The 21,193-nt window shown below is 32.5% G+C and overlaps 1 protein-coding gene across 6 annotated transcripts in view; it reads right to left on the minus strand.

Annotated features, from left to right (window-relative positions):
* The window catches only part of LOC130894015 (uncharacterized), a 214,097-nt gene that overhangs the window by 11,557 nt on the left and 181,347 nt on the right, over window positions 1-21,193 (minus strand). For 4 of the 6 annotated variants that reach the window (XM_057800521.1, XM_057800520.1, XM_057800522.1 and 1 more), the window contains 7 exons: window positions 18,510-18,890; window positions 16,877-17,192; window positions 8,176-8,703; window positions 6,177-6,461; window positions 3,687-4,104; window positions 800-1,069; window positions 491-733 (listed from right to left, as the gene is read on the minus strand). In XM_057800521.1, the coding sequence (XP_057656504.1) occupies window positions 491-733; window positions 800-1,069; window positions 3,687-4,104; window positions 6,177-6,461; window positions 8,176-8,703; window positions 16,877-17,192; window positions 18,510-18,890 (2,441 nt within the window). The remainder of the gene's footprint in view (window positions 1-490; window positions 734-799; window positions 1,070-3,686; window positions 4,105-6,176; window positions 6,462-8,175; window positions 8,704-16,876; window positions 17,193-18,509; window positions 18,891-21,193) is intronic. The other 2 variants (XM_057800525.1, XM_057800524.1) reach the window with 1 other exon arrangement.

A 21,193-nucleotide genomic window follows, 5' to 3' on the forward strand; every position in this document is an offset into this window, starting at 1 on the left:
GAGTTGTAAGCCCATTACACACAAATTTTTCACTATAACCGTTGTTTGGAGAAAACTTTTCTGGCTATATAATGTTACGACGAACATTAAATAATATAATAATAATAAAAATGTAGCTTTTGCCAGTTTTATTGTAGATATAATACAAAATGCATATGTGGACAATGCTCATAGAAAGGTGCTTCAAATTTTTTGCGATATTCCTGTAACCTCGTAACCTTTCCAGGTTTTCGACATTGATTAATATTTTATTTGGCTGTTAATCAAAGTGGGCTACTTAAATGGTTAACTCAGTTCTCTATAGTTAAAGACAGTCAATTCTCATTTTCAAAATTTTATTCCCTATTTTATCAGTCAGAGAAGATCGCAATCATTTTTCTACTAAATTTTATAAATTAACTAGAACAGCAGTGTAACTATTATATTATCACTCTTCAAACATGAATAATGATTGGTGTCTAAAGTAAAAAAAAAAAACGAAAATGGTTACCTCTCCTCTCCGATTTTATTCACAGTGTCTTCTTTTCTTCTTCCATCACTACTAATGGAACTCTTTTTGAATTCCATTCCATTATTAACTGTTAATTGCATCACTTTAGTTTTCTTAATCAATCTGGGTTTTCTAGGTGGTTCCACTTTCGTAGGCAGATCTTCTGAGGATGACCCATTAGACCTAAGGAGAGCTTCTCTACTGCTTGCCCTTTGGAGCCGTCTAGCTTTTGTATTTGCAGCTCTAAAACATTATAACTCGTTAAAAAAATTCCTGAATTTGAACGGAAAACCTCATTCAAATTCGTACTTTGTTGAATTTTGGTCTAATTTTTCCATTTTTTCAATTCTTTCAGTTCTTCTTCTATGTTTTTCGTAACAGGGCTTCATCTTAGGTTCTGGCGCGACTCTCTTCTTGTTCAAACTTTCTATTGATGAGGAGGGAGAAATTGGTTTTAATTTTGTTTTGTTAGCAGATACTTTATGTCTGGTTATGGAAGTCTTTTGGTGAGTAGATTTAGTTTCCAATATCGTTTCTAATTTCTTCTTCTTCGAGTCGTCCTCATCATCGGAAGATAATCTGTCAACAGATTAATGAAAAGTTAAGATAGGTTTATTAATATAGGGTGCGGAATTAGTGCGAGAGAATCATACGAGACAAGAAAAAATTTACGCAAGCATCCAAATTTATATTCTTTCAAATAGACCAACTTGTAAATAAATGACTCCATAGAGATTCCTGTCAGGCTGAAAATTGGTATGAACTTTTCAAATTTGATCATTTTAATTTAAAGGGTTGCAAGGAAATTAATTTTTTCGAAATTTTGGGCTTTACTTTGAGTCTCCTAAAGGATGCAACTTGTTATAGTGTTAAATTGCCCCAATCTTCAAATTTTGAGCTACCCTATACGCTTGTGCTTTGTGTTGTTTTTTATACATGTATATCAAATATAACTAAATTTTCCCAATTTACGAAAAAAAATTATAAATACAGTTTTTATATCTTTGGTCATATGGGATTTTGTAAATATTTAAAAAACAACAAATTTATATTCTAAAAATACTAAATAACTTTTGCAGTATTGCTATTAATGAAAAAAACAGTTGACATTATTTTTTGATAAATACGAGGGTTGTTTCTCAAGTTTTGCGATATGGCAACACTGATGTGAATATGTCAAATCTGACATTGACATTATAAAGTTTCAATGGTGAACGTACTCAGAACTTGTTGTCATTAGAGTGCTATTTGAGTTCTTTAAAGATATACTTGAAACATCGAGAACATAATCTTGCGATGATTTTTTATGGCTTTCGACGAGGATTGACCCAACAGCAGTGTGCCGTTCAACTTGCTTCGACTTTAGGTGATGAAACACCATCTCCATACACCGTATTTCGCTGGTTTTCCCAATTCTTTCGCAGTCGTGCTTCGCTACGGGATGAATTTGGTGAAGGTAGTCCGAAATCAACTGTTGTGCCAAAAAAACATCGATGCAGTGCGTAAACTGATGTTGTAACATCGTTATGTGACACACTATACGATTGAGGTATTCTTGGGCATTAGTTCCTCTTGCATACATTTAACAATCTACTGCATGGGTCTTTCAAATCGCTCAAAAAAAGCTCGTGTCGATTGGCGCAAAGAAATGTTGAAAATATTCAATCGCGATACTTCAAAAGACATCTATAAGATCGTTACAGGCGAAGAATCATGGATCTACGTATACGAACCCGAAACTAAACAACTATCGAGTGTATGGGTCTTTTATGTCGAGCCAAATCCAACAAAACTTGTTCGCACATGATGCATTTTGAGACTTCAGAATAACTCGACACCGTTCCATTGAAGCAACATAGAACGGTCAATTCTGGCTGGTACACCAGCATTTGTTTACCACAAGTGTTCGAAAAAATCAGGAAAACCAATCCCAGAAGACTAAGAATTCTCCAGCATGACTATGCGAGCTCTCAGGCGTTATTTCAAACAGAAACGTTTTTGAACAGTCAAAACATCGAATTGATTGGTTATCCGTTGTACGATTCTTGTTTGGCACCCAATAATTTTTTCTTTTTCTAGCAGATCTAAAATAAATTGCGAGTTCAACGTTTTTCTGCATATGAAGAAGCGGTTGATGCGTTCAATTCAGATGTTTTGGGGGTATCTTATTCGACAGTTGGTTTAAACGCATGCAGAAGTGTATTGATCTCAGTGGAGAATATTTTTAAAAACAATAAAGCCACATCCAATTATAAATATATGTTTTTTTATGTCTATCTCAAAACTTGAGTAGCAACCATATAATTAACACTCTCAGGATGATTTATTGAGGTTGAAGCGTCTCGTTCAGCAATAGTTTCATTAAATAATTTAAATTCAATAGATATAATAACTTGTGTGACAATTTGGACCCAGGAGGCTGAAACTGAAGAAGAAACAGGTTTTAAACCTACCATACAAGAAGGAAGAAGAAGATATAATAACAAAATTTTTGGGTTTATTATGATATTTGCTGTACTCAAATGATGATTTAGAGGAATTGGATTTGTCGATTTGTACAAAAACTTTCCAGAGATGTACAAATAATTAATTTCATCTTTAGTTCGATTATGAATCTAAGATTCTAGAAGAAAAAGGAGTTTTCACCCCTAAAAGATAAATAGCACACTCCGATACAACGTAATTTTTGAAGAAGAGGATACCCAGAGCTTGAATCAGAATTTTCATGAAAATACGTGTACAAACATATTTTCTTGTTCAAAACAAGTCTCGGTTCTACTCAATATTGTTTGATGTTCAATATTGGTCAAAAAATGTTGCCGATGTAATTGAAATAGTAATAGAGGATTCAATTTGACAATTATTGTTATTGGTGAAGACGTTGATAATAAAATTAATATCACTACTGCTCAAATTAACACCGAAAAAATTATTGCTTTTCAAACCTGAAAATTTTCAACATCAGTCGTTATTATTTTTGATAAATGTAAGCCACTATGTAATTTCAACATCTGGGAACATAATGGATCGAACAAAAATTGATTTAAGGATCAGGAATTATTAGATTCAGATGCAGTTTTTGGAAACTGCCGTAGACACAAAAGATCTTTCAAGTCTCAGTTTATCGTCAATCTATCAAACATACAAATATATAATTCGACTTACTAATTCCGCATCTTGTATATTAAATTTTTACCTGTTATGAAGTTCTTCGTCGGTGTACCCATTAACAGCTTGCAATATCTGATCTGCAGCCTTTGTAAGCTCATCTAAAATACTACTGTCAAATTCTCTTCCATACTTATTTTTAATGTTTTCATAAATGGGTTCCGAGACTTCTTTTACCGGACTTTTTTTACCACTTCTGGTAATTGGAGGTGGATTCTTATTAATCATAGTAGGTGACGGAGTTTTTTGAAATCTTCTAATAGGCGAAGGAGATTTTGGCATTTTTCGTATAGGTAATGGGGATTTTTTCTGTATGAGATCTGGTTTTTCTGATAATCTATTTTCTTTGCGGATCACAGCCTGAGAAATTTTCTTAGCCGGTTTAGGAGAGACGTTAACTCCGAAATATGTCATTTCAGACTTTTTGGGAGTTCGCAGTACTACACCTACAATTAGAAAAATGCTACAATTCAACATATTTCGTCGCTTAATTTCTAACACCGAGTAATTCCAAAAAATGCATTTTTTATTTCTGAATGTCATTCTACAGAGAATCCAGAGATGAACCTTTAGACAATTGATATAAAAATGTTAAAATAGATCTATAAATTTTCAAAAAAATATAGGTGTGGCTAATTATCGATATACAACATAGACAGTTTTTTTTGCTGTTCTGAAAAGTTCTCAAATCAAATTTATGTCAGTTGAAGTGAATTGAAGTCGATTATCATTTGATCTTAACTGATGTTAATTGATATCTACTGTCGACGTTTGATATCGATTCAAATAAATTCATGTCATTTCAGGTTTTTAGCGTCTAAATTCATCAATTTTTTTTCGTTGAAACCGATTACTGGCGATTGTCATTTGATGTTGATTGATGTCTTTTGATGTCCTACTGACATTGTTGGACATCGATTAAGGTAAATTCATGTCTTTTTAACTCGTTAAGCATTTAATTTTGTCAATTTATTTTGTTTGATTGATGTTTTTTGAAGTCTTTCTATCAAGGTAAATTCATGCAATTTGATGTCGTTTAGCGTCCATTGAAGCCGATTGATGTCGATTGTCGTTTAGCAATTTGAATAAAACCCCCAAAAAATATTTGTGACAATAATATTCTTTGTTTTACTGAGGTATTTAAGACACTGAAGTCATGATTGTAGAAAGGGTAGAAGTAGACACTATTGAAAGAGTATGACTTGAAATTTTAATGATTTCCTCGACGACTTTCGCATTTAAATCAATATCTGTATGATGCAATTTATGCAACATAAGATTCTTCAAAATTCAATAATTTGAAACACACCAAATTGAAGGTAATATTTCTATAATAAGGTAGTCAATCAAAGCAAATCTCTTCTGGATATTGTTGAGATTTGAAAATATTTGGTTGCGTGTAATAAAATCGACGCGTTCGCTTAGAACACGATATATCAAATGCTCAAATAATAAAAATCATATTGAACCTTATTGAAAAACACCTATGGTTACATAAGAAGTCTTTTTGAAGAAAATTTTTATTTGAATTTAAAATTTTGTAAGGAAAAATCATGGCATTAATAAGAGAATTTACATAGTAGCTTGTATTGCAATTACGTGCCCTTCAGCAGCTTTCATCCTACTTTTTATCGACATTTGGGGTATACCTTGATATTCATCTTTTATAGCCACCTTCACTTTCTGAAGACGTTGTGGGAGCAAAATTTGGACTCTGATCTTTCTTTTAAGCTCATCTCATAGATATCTATACATGAGATTAAAATGAGAACTCCTTAAACTGTTCCTACGTGTGAAGAAAGTCTGTCCCCAAGAGTACACGAATCTCCTCCAAAAGCATCTATAAATTGTTCTCCTTTTCTTTGCTACACTTTCCTGCGTCCATAGTTTCCAATAAGACTCATCCGGAAACAGTAGAAGCTTCCATCATTTCAGTATTCAATCAACTTGAGTGCGAATGAGTGGTTGGTGGTGCGAGGGGATTTATCTATCTACTTTCTACTTTCTTAAGCCTTCGACGTATAGTCCACTACAGGCACACCTCGCTTTGAAGTTGTCAAATTTTATTACCAACATAATAGTCTATGAAATTTCTCTGGCTCTACGAATCTAACCAACCCGAGAGTCGATTCTTCTCCAGCCCAACCTTCTATAGAATTCCCCAGTCTTCAAGAACATAACTAACTCGATAATCTATTGAACCTCCTAGTGTCTAAGAAACTTTCGTGTACTCGCCTTAGTGCTAATTGGCTAAATGATACTAAAACACTCTTGATTAGTACTTAGTACAATTTGTTCGGACACAGTGAGTGTTGTAGCCATTCTTTATTTCTCGAAAGTTATTACAATTAAATCAAGTTTCACAGAGCACTAAGTCAATAAGTTTATACAATTTTTACTAAACCAACATTTGAATGAATCGACAAATAAAAAGAGATCTAGAACAGCATGTTAAAAGAAATGTGTGCTGTGTTTATGAATTTTTAGAAATGATTGTTGTTAGAACTAATGAAATTACCGTCGTTTGGTCTTGGATGTATTTTCTTGTTTTCTATGTTAATTTTGAAGTAATCCGTAGATTTGTTTTCAGGTTTTCTTGTTACTTCTATATTTTTACTTCTATTTACTATCGAAGGACTAGAAAGTTGCTCACTAGGCTTTAGGTCAGGCCTACAGACTGGCGTTTCCCTTACAGGATTTGGCGAGAGATTGGTTCTAATTATATTAACAGTACTATGTTGTTTTATCGAGCCATCTTGTATCCTGGTGGCAAGAGGCGAGTTTTCAGATAGTTCTAAGGAATCTGAAATATTTAACACATTTTAAATATAATTTGATTATAAATACACGTCCCACGACGAGTTAAAACTATCTGTTTTCGGATACGATCTTTTTAGCTAAAATATTTTCAAACATGGCCGACTTTCGGTTCTACCGCAAGTCGACTGTAACTTTGTTATTTTAAATAGAACACCCTGTATATTAATACATTTTTGAAATAGATATAGAATTTTAGTATACTTTTGTCTGAAAACTTTTGTCGAAAAATGCATACTTTTCGAGTTATAAATTTTTTTGTAAAAAATTTGACCGTTGCAGACCCTTATAAATTATTTTTTTACGAGGATACCCTTAAAGATATGAAAATGGTTTCTGTTCGGTTGCCTTAAACAAGGTTAGACGTATCTGAATCTACGTTCAAAAATTTTTCATTTTATACAGGGTGTGTATAAAAAGTGTTCAAAGTTTAACTTCGTTATTAAATTGAGAACGAACCATTTCAACGATTTTCGAAAGTATCAACAATTGACTAATTACAGTTAAATAAGTGTCATTCATTACAAAGCCTTCTAAAAGTATACATAAAAAATTAAAACTTGTTTAAAAAGTACAATAATAATTTAAAACCTCAAATATTTCGGAAACGACTAAAAGTTGGATCAGACCTTGACATCATAAAGAAAAATACTTTTTTATTTTTTAGTGCCTGTATCAACGGGTCAAAATAAAATTTAGACCACACCTACATCTCTAAGAATTTACAGAAAACATTCAATATCTGGGCAACGGTAAGGTTTAGGTATAGGAAAGTATGAATGAATTAGCTTTATTTTTCATCGCTGTATGAATTAAAATAGAAAAAAACTATTCGGTTCTATTTTAAAAAATAACGAAATTTGATATTTATGAAGTTAAACTTTGAACACTTTTTATACACACCCTGTATAAAATGAAAAATTTTTAAACATAAATTCGAATACGTCTGATCTTGTTGAAAGCAACAAAATGGAAACCATTTTCATATCTTTAAGGGTATCCTCGTAAAAAAATAATTTATAAGGGTCTGCAAAGGTCAAATTTTTTATAAAAAAATTAATAACACAAAAAGTATCTATTTTTCGAAAAAAAGGTTTTCAGGCAAAAGTATACTAAAATTCTATATCTATTTCAAAAATGTATTAATATACAGGGTGTTCTATTTAAAATAACAAAGTTACAGTCGACTTGCGGTAGAACCGAAAGTCGGCCATCTTTGAAAATATTTTAGATAAAAAGATCGTATCCGAAAACCCAAACGTAGAAATTTTCATGATTTTATGATAAGAATTTTGCCATATACAGATATTTTTAACTCGTCGTGGGACACACTGTATATAGACATAACTTTCATGATAAATATGCTGATATATATAATAAAATTCTTTAATGTCGAGTAAAAAAACATAGCGTCCAAATTTTGGGACCCAATCAAGAAGTAAGTCTTTTTCAACTTCAAATTTCTATAAAATAATAATTATTGAAGATATTCATAATAAAAAGAAACATTTAAATTGGGTTTCGTTTCCTGCCATACCTTCGAGTAAGCAACATTTTTGAAACCAATATTCTCAGTTTCAATAATACTTACTAATTAATTATCACTTTTATGAGGAAAAAATCATCATTTAGTCTAGTACCTAAGACTAGTTAAAAAAATGATGTTATAAATAATTATACTGAAATAAGTAAATTAGTACCTTTTTCTATTTTAGCACTTAGTTTAGTAGTAGTCGCTTCCTTAACATTATTCATATTCCTGTAAGTCTTCATTTTACTCCAACTGCCACTTAAAACGCTACTACAGTCGTTTTCCAAACCGTTGTCCTTGGTCATTCTCGATAACAAGAACTGCACTTCCTTATCAGCATCACTGTCACTTTGGACATCTTCGTAAAGTTTTTTTAAAGCTTCTAGTTCTTTTGGAATACTGTCTTTAATCTCTGCAGTCTTCTGAATGTTACCATTATTACTATGATTAATTGTGTTAAGTATTAAAGAGGTAGATTTGAAACTGGTTGGTTGAGATCGTTCATACTTGGTGTACGAAAAAGTCTTATCTGTTTTAGTAGAAGGGGAAGGAGATAGATCAATGGTGATTTTCGTGGTTGTTGTAGTATTGTTTGTATCTTCAGTAGTTGACATTTTCGAGCATAGCGTATGGTTCAGCGCTGAATCTTCCTTACCAATTCGCACCACTAGACTTTTGTTGAGAAGGTGTTTGGAGTCTATAAGGTTAATTAAAAAATATTGTTCTCTAGAATATACGTTCAGAAAAATGTAACATTTTGAGATGTTATTTCCATTACAGTTTTTGTTGCTACTATTTAAAGTGTTGATACAATTTTGTGCTTATAAAGGAGAAGTATGTGACAAATTTTGATTTTTAATTCGTTGTGATCACTGCTGCTGCTACGAATCTCATAATGGGTTAAATAATCTATGATCCTCACCTTCAATCTAGACCAGAAATTGGCAAACTTTTGAGGGAGGGCCAGATAAAACAAAAAATTATATAGGCGGGCCAAAAAAATGATAAACGATGAACTTTATTTTTGATTTTTACACCACCACAACTTATATATGCTACAATGATTAAAAGTTAGTGAAAGAATTCACGAAAATTGATTATTTTTTATACGAGAATGTTCGTAATCTTGTAGAAATTGGGATAAGCTGATTCGCAGAAGTGAAGCCAAATTGTCGTCAGTCACTCGATCACACCTGTTCAAAGATGTAGGAAAATGCAAACATGCCAATTATCTTTTGAGCGTGAGATGTCAGGTTTGGGACACTAGATTTTGATAGGGTTTTGTAGAATTCAATTTTAGTTAGTTCAATTCTTAATTCCATTGCAACTTAATCAGCTCGAGTTGCAATTCTGGTTGGATTGATTCACGGCATGGTCAAAATATCCAGGTCCTGTTCGATAATTTTGAACTTAAAAGTTTACGAAAACACCAGATTTCGTCTCTGTAATATTGGTTGCTTCATCGGTAGATATGTTACAAATATGGATCACAGAAACCTTGAAAGACGTGTTTCAAAAATTTGCCATCAGAAAATGATTTTAGCTTTTGATAACTGCTTTGCTTTTTAAAAATACTTTGTTGACCTGACAGCTTTTTATGTAGAACTTCGGATTTTTTGCTTCCGTTCTTCCTCAGTCATACTTTCATAAGTGGCGTTGCTATGTTTTGTCATGAAGTATCGTGAAAGGTTGATTTCCTTGAATACTGCAACAGCTGCATTGAAAATGAGGCACACAGGTCTATTCTTTATAAGAGGGTTTTTAAAAACACGACACTATGAATCAACTTCACGTTTTTTACTTTTCATTGTAACGATCAAAAGCAAAATTATAGAAACACAAGCCCGATACAGACACAGATTTGACCGAGAAAGATTAAGAAATTAAACTAACACACAATGAAGAACTGAACGTAGCTGCTCAATAGAAACAAATACAACAGAGTATTATACGAAAGCAGACAAAAAAATGAGTTTCAGAAATAATCAAACCGAAGCATATTGGTTTGTTAAAGAACGTGAATAAAAGATATAAAATAAGAAAACATCCAAAGCAAACTGGATAACAACAGGAAAGGTAGAAGGGTCAGTGAACTATACAAGATAGAAAAGACAAAAATATTTAGAAGAACGATAAACGAATGGAGGGAATAGTAGATTAGCAAGACATGATACACAGTCTATGTATGAAAATCTGAAGTAGGGAAAAGGAACAAAATAAGAGGAAATGAATAATACAATGAATTGTAACATCACAGATTAAATGGAGAACAATGAGCACAATGTAATAAGGTATAAGAGGATAGAAATGAATTTAAGAAAATACAACACCAGAAGAAAGTGTTTAGATCAGGATTGTTAAAGCAGGCAGGACAAGAGCTTCATAAGATAATTTATACGTTTTAGTAAGCATCAGGAAATGATTATATACTGGAAGAATGGGATTATAGAGGAATAACATTAACATCAATAATTGAATAAAGATTGACACGGCATAAGTGATGATCAACTAAGAAAAAATTTTTCTACTATCTATAGATTCTAAACATGTATTTGATCACAATTCATAGATGATTAAGATGATAAAACTGATAATGCGAACAAAGATGACATTTGAAGAGTCAAAATCCAGTATCTATCTGGAAAACCTAATGGCATAGAGTATACAAGTCAAACGAAGTGTCAGAGTGGACCACTTCATAATGGCATACAATATACAAGTCAAATAAAGTCTAAGAGTGGACCACTTCATATCCTCACTGAAATAAGCCACAATGGAAGGATAAGCACAAAATTTGCATAGATTTACATTTGCATATTTCATTTGCAGAAGATCTAGCTTTGGTGAGGAGTAGCTAAGAAGAGCTATAAATGTTAGAGGAGAGCGCAAAAGAAATAGGGCTAGAATGAATGATCACAAAACCAAGAACTTCCATTTCATCGGAAAACAAAGCTGTAGAATGGAGATTACAGATTACAAGCTCAAAGAAGATTTAAGTGGTCCGGGCATATGTTTATGAAGGAAAATAATGCAGTGGTGAGGAAGGTAATAGAATGAAAACCACAACAAGAAAATGCAAAAAACCCAAAATTGAAATAGAATTACTGAGAGGAAGGGGATATTGAAATAGAAAGTAGAAAGGTATGGAGATAAATGAGGATTGAGGGAGAGGCACATAAACATTTCTGATAAAAAGCAAGGAAATTAGTTACAGTTTATTAATCGTTATTCGAAGGATTATTATCAATTCATGGAATAAAAAGAGAAGCATGCATTCATTTCGAAATTAAATTATTATCTAAGCATATAAAACGACTTTTTTTTAGTTCTAAGATGAAATTAAAAATTAATTCCAACCAAGAGTGCCTTTATAAATAATTTGGACTTTTCGAACAAGGTTTCTTATAATCAGAATAGTGTTATGGAGATGGGTGACTACAATAAGTTTCCTTGGGTGGTTTAAAAGCAAAAGCTGATGAAACATTATTATTTTTCAATTTTATATCCTAATTCATATAGAACATCTCATAATTTTACATAAACTGCCATAGAAATCCAAAATAGTACCAAGGTCGATATTTTAAAGCAGATATGTTTGAAATACTTCTTTGGAATACTTTCTATTCAACTTACAATTAGTTAATCATTGAATATGTTAATAAGTTTTCGAAATAGACATTAATATTTAATAAAAAAATATGAAAATTAGTAAAAAACGATTGCCAGATTTCCAAAATTTAATAATATATATTATTTATATATTAAAATAACGACCTTGATTTTTCATTCCATATTAATAGATGTGATAACAACAGGGGCGACTCTAGCTAAGGTGCAGAGAGCATTCGTAATTTCATATGTGTTTACCTAGAATATTAGTCTCGTTTAGGATTTACCACTTATTTCCTAGAAGGAAGCATTTCCGAAATTGTAGCAATGGAATTAATGAACTAAGCAAATCATTGTGGAAATAAGTACTAAACAAACTATATATTCTCGAAGATTCTTACTGTATAAGCTTCTAATAATGCTTCTCAGTTCAATCACATTGAAATTTTATCAATATTTATTGACGACTTTATTAGATTAGTGGAAATATTAAACTATTTATTTTTGAATAATTTGATAACGATATTCAAAAATTTCTGTACAGACTTTGACTCACAGTAGCACAAAGTAAATTATCTCTTCTAAAATAATATGAAAAATATTCTTAATAATAATAGCTTAGAGCCAGCCCTGCATGATAACGAAATTTCTGATCATATAAATTCTCTAAAGTATATATTCGTAACAAACTAAAAAATAAATTAATCAGTCATATTATCGGGGCATTGTGACTATCACCGTATCGTTTTGAGCGTATAAAACTTATTTGTGAACAGAAATAGAGTTACAAAGTTACTCTATTAGCATAAAAAAACGTCCCAAATCATAGGTAGGAAGAGAAAAATCGCACAAGAGACAGTTATTGAGCTAGTCGTTATTTCTGTTGTTGCAAAACTAGTAATATCGATAATGACAGTTTCAAATGAACCAAAGTGAAGACACGATATTTTTGATCCAAATTATATCAGATTACTATAAATAATTGAGATCTATCCGCACTGGGATTTGAAATGTTATTATGTACCGATAATGTAACTGATTAATTTCATTTTTAGTTCGTTAGATTGTGGATACAATAAACTTCCTTATCTAAAAAATGCATTACATTCAAATTCTACAGTTGTTAAACTACATATTTCAACTACTATGCACTACATCATGCATAAAATAGAAAAAGGTATCAATTTTGAACAATAGACGAGCAATTTTAATATATACAAAGAAATCTTACGATACGAGCTTTGGTAACTCAAAGCATGTTCTTAGGGGCCGAATTTTGTTGATCAAAGTTTAATTAAAAGACTAATAAGAAGGGTTGTTCTAGTTTAATTCATCAATTTCCTTGGTACAAAATGATTGTTTGATAGAATAAATTTCATCGCCGTGGAAAGTTTTATTGAAAATATGAAAGAAGACACAGAAATAACTAGAATTATTTAAAAAAATATATTCAATTTCGACTTTTTTTCAGAACAACGTCGTCCTCTTCAGAAATCTTTCCATTACAACTGATACATTCTTCTTTTCACGCGTGGAAAAAATAAAAAGCCTCAAGGGGCATGTTTGGCGAATGAGTAATAGATGGGGAGCTGGCTGAAAATGCGAGCCAGTTTTCCTGAACGTAAAACTCGTCTGAAAAAACTCAAAACGTGGGCGCGAAACTTTTTGTAGCATGGGGCTTAAACCTCTATTAAGAGCGGTGTAATATCAAAAGGAAAACCCCCGTATGAAGTAATCGAAAGTGCAGGAAAACCTCATTGCGTGCGCGCGCGAAACTTTTTTATAGGGTTTTTGGAGTCTAACTAAGAACTGTGTGATAGCGCAAGTAGTCTTGCAGGCCGGAAAACCTCTGAAAAAAATTGAAGAAAATCGACGTATATTTGAATATTTTTCGTATTCGGCTTAATGGAAAATTATTTTTGATGTCTCCATTCAAAACATCTGTTTGAGCTACCCGAAATTAAAAAAAAATCATCAGGGTATGATGAAAACTCGCTGAAATATAATCATTTTTTATCGCGCGCGTAATTTTATAGCGTTTACTCATTTTCCATTTACTCGAGCCGCCACCTACACTTCTTACGGCGGTTTTCCGGCCTGCAAAACTTCTCTTATTTAAGGTTTAAACCCCTCGTTACAAAATGCTTCACGCGCGCATGTTACGAGGTTTTTCAGATGAGCTTTCCGGCTGGCATTTTCGTATCCGACCTGTGCTGACCTTAAGAAGTGGCATTTGCTGATGTACCAAATTGAGGCAATCAGTTTACACGCTGAAATGGCGCGTACCTTATCGACCCTGTTTTTTGTAGCCAGCTCTGGGACAATATGTATGTTGACCAGCGTAATCATGACATTTTTAACAAAAAACTGTTAAACAGAGATGACTCTGTGTGCAGGTATAGTGTCATGTTGAAGAACCAGTCTCCTCTTTGCCACAAATCGGATGTTTTTCGACAAACACTGTTCCGTAATGATCTGTGAGCGCAAAATCTTGAATTTTTTTATTATTCCCGTCGATTCGGGCCAAAACAAACGATATGTTATCAATCGACATGTTGCCATCCGCATACTCTTAAGTTGATTAACATTGGAACAGTTTATGCAGAATTTTCATCGAGTAGAAAACGAAACGTAACTGCATCATAAAAAACGAAGCAACAGCAAAGTAGAGCTAGCAAAAAAATCTCTGCACATATCACAGATGAAACTATCTATGGTTTTCCGAAAGAAATTACTACAATAACTCCGCCCGAGACAATGCTATTCCGATTATATTGGGTCCTCGTAGAGTTTGGTTTTTAAAGCAACGAGAGGAAAACACCGGGAATTGTTATTACTACGGTATTCCTTTTTCATCCTCATGCATTTCGGTGTTCCAAACTTGTTTCTTTTTAAAATAACAAAAAGTATAACCTCTTTTTTCATATAACCGAGAAATGGCACGAGCATACTCATTAGATAAAGCATTCGATTATCAATTTGTAATTTATACGCGTCTGAGATGATAGTCAACTTAACAAAAATTCGGTTCATATGAACGCGTTTTTTGCTTTTGTTTTCAATCAAACTAGATTTTTAGAATGTTATTTTTAGTTAGTAAGAAATATTAAGCATTCTATATACTTACTAGAACTATTAGAAAATCTTTATTAAGTGTATTTTGAGAGAATGTTAATATAGCATTATCATTCCATTATTTTTTAGAAAAGATGTAAATGAATAGTAAATTTGAAAATCTACATTATTTATTGATAGATATTTTCAGTCATCAAACGGTTGTGTAAAATAGACGATGTAGTCAAATGGAGATGAAATCAACGGAACCAGTTTTTTGACATAACGAACCTGTACAGAATGGCCAAGAGATAACAAATCCTACGGAAGAGGACGCTCACCAAAACAATGGCAAGATTGTTGGTAATTTACAACACAGGAAATCCCAACTAAAAATCTCACAACTTTACAGTATACCTACGAGGGTAGCTGCTCAAGTTTTGAGATATGGCAACGCTGATAAGAATATGTCAAATCTGAAATTGCCATCATAAAATTTGACATTTTTAATGATGCACGTACTCAGGACGTGTTGTCAAACAAGTATGATTTTACGATTTGTTTACAGTTACATGAAGTATTCATCTTGGTTAAAAATAGAATTAAATCTCGAACATTTTCGTGCGACGATTTTCTTTGATTTTCAACGTGGATTAAATCAACAGCAGTGAGCTAATTAACTCGCAGAAGTGAAAAAATCAGGAAAACCACACACCGAAGAAGAATTATTCTTCACCACGAGGTGCGAGCTCTCATACATCAGTTTAAACAGTCAAAACATGGAATTGATGGGTCATGCACCGAACAGTCCTTGTTTGGCATCCAATGATTTCTTCTTACTCCGGCAGATCAAAAATAAATTGCGAGGTCAACGTTTTTCTTTTTTCTTCTGAAGAAGAGGTTTATATGCTCAAATCACATGTTTTGAAGGTACCTCAATCGGAATTGAAAAATTGCTTCGACAATTCGACTACAATTAGCAAAAGAGATGTTGAAAATGCAGTACGACGATTATAATCTCAAAGAATGGTTCGAAGATTTCAAAGAGCTGGGTTAAAACCACAGAATACGAAATAATGAAGCTAAATAAATTGCGAGTTCAATGTTTTCCACATCTGAAGAAGCGGTTGACGTGTTCAATTCACATGATTTCGGGGTACCTCAATGGAGAAAATGCCTCGAAATTTGGTTCAAACGCATGCAAAAGTGTATTTATCTTAATGTAGACTATTTTGAAAGACAATAAAGCCATATCCAATTATAAACATTTGTATCAATTTGTCTATTTCAAAACTTAAGTAGAGAACCTCTTAATACTGCCTAATAATACTACAATATAAAAGATGTGTGTTGGTTGAACATTGTTATGTGAACATTGGAAAATAGGGATAAAGCAAAATATAGGTTTGAAACCTATTGTAGCGACAACAACGATCAGGTATTTGGAAGTAGTCAGTAAACATGTAGAAACTCTTAAAGAATTAATTGGAAGAAATGTAAGTGTTTCGCCGTTTTATATGATCATTAGAGTATGAAAAGTTTCTTTCCAATGGAAGAAAATCAACGAATTGATAATTCAGAACGCCATTTGGAGCCCTTTATGCAACACCAAAAGGATTACTAGCCATTATATGTGACCATAGAAGGAATCTGGATTAACTATTATATATTTGAGTAGAAACGGTGGTCTATCTAATGTACTGGAACCAGCGAAGGCTATTGGAAGTAGCAAAAATTCAATAAGTAGCGGACAAGATTTTTGCTGCGCATTATTGGATAAATTAAAGGAAGAAATCAATACTAGAACAATATAGATAAAAACGATGATAAATTTGAATGAGATGCTCTTGGATTTGCTTTTACAATCATCATAATATCTCAGCTCACAACTGTGGTGGTTATTAGATTAGCAAAATTATACAAGCAAAGAAATATTGATAAAACGAAGAAGTCATCGCTAAAAGAAAAGCCGATTTTCGACTAAATAAAAATATCACTGTCAAAGGAAACTATATTGAAAATAAAAATCTAGAAATCATTGTTTCTTTGTCTTCTAGATCATTTCTTTATCAATAAAAATGTTAGACGTGCATCAATTCAGTTATAAACTTATTTTCAGATTAAGTTAGGCGGTTATAGTTAATCATAGCTTTAAATTGTTATTGTCACATGCTGAAAATAATTACGTAATCTTTAGACTTCGTTACCTTCCCTCAAATTCTCAATTCTTGGTCTAATGGACTGTCTTTCTTCGTCGAAACTTTCATTTTCCACAACAGTCGCTTCCCCTTCTCTTAAACATATTTTAGTAGAATATCCCTTGATTTCCATCCCTTTTACTTCTTTCGAAGGCTCGGTTATTTCAGGGTTGGGCCAAGATGACATTCTACCGTTACTGTCATTATAATTAGTATCGATGTTGTTTTCTCCAAATTTAGAATCGCTGTCGCTGGCGTAGTCAGATTTTCGAGTCGGTCGTAGATTCTTGAGTAATTTTTGAAATTCTGGTTCGTTTTCTTTCTCCTTGAAACAGCAAAAAATGATTGTTATGAACGACAAAAGGTATTGTAAAGTGGATTGTAAAAAATAAATAAAAAAGAAATTACAAAAATAACTTTAAAAAAATGGAGGTAAAGATGTACTGAAAGTTTTTATTTATCATTAAGAAACAATAAGATATGAATTAAAAAAATTGAGACGTCAGGTTTCCTTGGAACATCAAAACATATATTTTCGTTAAAAGCACAAACATTGGTTAAATTTAGAGATATTGCTTGATATGGAATAAATTCTTATGGTTTTCGTGAGTATTTGGCTTCTGGAAGATATTTTTAAAGTAAAATACTAGTTATCATTCGTGGACTCCATTTCTCTTGATGGCGTTTCTCCAATGGGATGGAACCTCTCGCCTTGTTCTTCACTCATAGCACCCAAAGTTATCACGTAGAGTCTAGTATATATATTTTTCATCGCACGCGGAAATTCCTTCAACGTCTGATAGTAGCAATCTGCATCAGTTTTTGTGCCTATATGGGTCTTTCCATTGACAAGATTGTTCTTTTGTTTCCTGCGTCAAGCCCTGGATCCAGGACTCGTTTCCAATGATAACAGAGTGCAAAATTCCTCGACATCGGTTTCGTAGGCATGAAGAAATTTGCGGACCGCTTCCACACGTTGCCGTTTGTTGTCATCCGTTACCATTTTCGGGAACTACCTTGCAAAAACCTTGACATATCCTAAGCGGTCTCTCACGATTTTGTGAATGCAGGACTTAAGAATAATTTCTCTGGGGTCTGTAAATTCGTCTTTGAATCAAATGGAAACTCCAATTTTCAACTACCACGACAAGTTGTAGACTGCGAGGCGAGGTGAGAACTGGAAGAAAGGGAGCCAAGCTACACGCTAGTCTCAACAAATCTCGCCTAACAGCATTCCTAGCCTCCGCAGCTCCTTGAGAACCTTATTTTATGGACTATCCTCTATTTCAAGTCCCAATTCCAATTCTAATTTCAATCTATTTCATTTTTAAAAATTATCACCTTGTGAGACCCGAATTCAAGTTTCTTAACTTTTTTAAGACATAGATCTAGAGAGATCTTTTTCTATACCATCATACACTGAAATGGTCACAATTAGCTCGACCAAGTTCTTTCGTGATTCGTTTCAAAGTTTGTTTTCAACAATATCCAACATGAAAATTGTTGAGCATGTAATTTTTAGGTTATAGAGGTTGAAAAAAAAATTAAACATGTCTACGGATTTATCCAATCACCACAGATGAAGATGAAGACACCTCTAATAATTAAATTGATTAGTTAGTACATTATTATAAGCACTTACTTGATTCATAAAATTATAATTGTGAACAGTGACAGTAGATTTCCAAATTGGCACTTCAGGTTTTTCCACGTGTCTCAATCTAACTCCCCATTTAGTTTCATCGTCAGAAGTATTTTCAGAAAAAGATGTTGATTCCCCTAAATGATAAGGTTTCGGTTTTATAGGCTTATTCTTCAAAATACCTCTAATTTCGTTCTCGGTAAGTTCTTTTTTTTCTTCTTCAGATATATCGGCATTTATTGGATTGTTAGAATTTACAGTTACGAGTGCGTAGCTTGATGGTAAACGAGATTGGAGGTTTTCGTAAATTGAGTCGGATCCTGTGTCTTCAGAGTTATTGAAAAGTGACTTTTCGATAGCCATATCTCCAAAATGCAATAACTGAAATGAAGAATAACAGAAATTGATATTAACAAACTCCCGGTTACCAATCTAGGAATGACCGATTCAGACGGGGCGAGGCGACGGAAGGCCAGAGCAGGAGAGCGCACTTTCCCTACTCTTGCCTCTAGCCTCATAGAGAGTTAGGATCGAGCATTACGGTAACACTCATAGGTGTACCTGAAACGATGCACTAGTATGACGAAAAAAGTTGGTATAGGTCACTGTCTGAGTTGCAAACAATTTTAATAAGAAATATTGACATCAACATTTTAAAAAATTAACATTAATAATTAATATAGAATGATATTGGATTGTTTTCATTATTTATTTATACTTTTTTTATTCACACTACACTTAACTAACTCATAATATGGAACTTATCACTAAAACTTAACTAACTTATATAATTTATTCAAATTCTTCAGTTATTTCGTTGTGTTCACACTATGGTTATTCATTATAAACTAACTTACTGCGCTAAAAGAACTCGTTTATATATTCAAACCTAATTCTAGAAAATAAAGAAACAAAACAAATAAATAGACCTTCCTAGAAATTAATTCAGAAAAAGCAATGAAAACTAATCGCCTGCCATGATAAAAAACAAACATTAAACGAATTCCGGGTATATCAAACGTGCCGCGCACCTTGTCGAATTTTAGAATTCCACTATAACCGGACAGGACTGGCTTGTTCGTAACAAAATCAAATTTACTCTATATACATTTATAAAAAGCCGAAAACATAAATTTCAAAATAATTTAACCATATTTATACTTATTCTATCATGTAAAAATCACTGGATAGTCTATTTCGAATGAAAATACGATACATAAAAATATTCCTTTCTAGAACTTCTAATTCATTGTTAAAAGAGCAAATATATAGCAAAAATAACAGAAAATGTCATCTTTGGTTTTATTTATATATGTGGTTGGCGACTATCTTTTTTTTAATCGTTACTAACTCGTCCATTGAAAATACCGCGAAGCCGGTCCATTCTGATATAATCGAATATAAAGTTTGGTGAATGTGCCGGTTAATATTTTCCCTGCCTGTTCATACTAAGCGAATATTTTTTGTATTTTTTGTGACCTGTTCACGTTATGTATTTCTGAGAAAACCTTTTTGTTTATTTACGGCAAATTTGAGATTTCCAGGAAATCGAAGAATCTGGAAAATAATGATAGGATATATTATATAAACGAGTTTCTAACAGCCGTATGGAGTCAGTAAATAATTCGATAGTGAATACATAGTAAAAAGTGGAAGAAACTATGAATTTGAAGAAATTAGATAATAAGTTTAGTGAATAGTTTCGTGATAGGTGAAAAGTTTAATGTATTTATAACTTACGTAGGTGTATAACAACCGTTTAAATAAATAAGGACAATAGTGGGAAAAAACCAAAAATACCTAAACTTAGTGGACAAACTTAAGAAAATAAAATAATGAAGACACAAAATGTCAAAGATCGGAGTAATGGAGCAAGCAGAATCACGAGTGCTTTTCAGCAAATGATATGGATAGTTTTGAGTATCTGCAGATTGTTAATCAAAGAAATTTGCATAACTTAATGCAGTATCAACGCATAACTGTGATTACTGTTAACAATTACCAGTGTAATGTTAATTTTAAAGGTAAGAAGGCATGGGAAGGCTTTATGAAATGATTACTTTTGGTTGTTTTGGAATAATTTTCCAATCATCTTTGTTTATATTTTACAGTAATAGTTCCAAAGATTCAATTATTAAAATCATCAAAATTGTTTTATTTAGGTTAAGTTTCCTTTCTTTTATGGTGTTCTATGGAAATTCCCATTTTTGAGATTTGTTTCGTTCAACTACGGATTTCAAAAGTATGGTAAAATTACCTGTCTAATTTGAATGAATTTTGGATCTTTTGAATCATAGTGTTTCTCAAAAATTAGCATTTAAAGAAGAAAAGCTTTTTAACTAGCTCTCAAACAATCAGATGATATAAAACTCCCAAAACCACGTTCTTATTAGTTTACGAGGAAGATGTCAGCACTTATCAATAAAAATTGTTTTTGAAGATCAATATGCCTTCCCAAATGGAACTTTAGAGACAGTGTATAGAGAGAGACTCTGCACAATCATTTACGACTGTAAAATTTTGGGCAGCTAAAATCAAACGTAGCCGAATCAGCTTGACTGACGAAGAGTGTTCTGGAGCTCCAAAAACTCCGATAACCAACCATATAATCGATATTTCACCGAAATATATTGGACGACCCTTGGATTAAGGTAAGAGAGATATAAGAGGTTAGCAGTATATCA

This window comes from Diorhabda carinulata, chromosome 5, assembly GCF_026250575.1.
Source record: "Diorhabda carinulata isolate Delta chromosome 5, icDioCari1.1, whole genome shotgun sequence".
NCBI lineage: Eukaryota > Metazoa > Arthropoda > Insecta > Coleoptera > Chrysomelidae > Diorhabda > Diorhabda carinulata.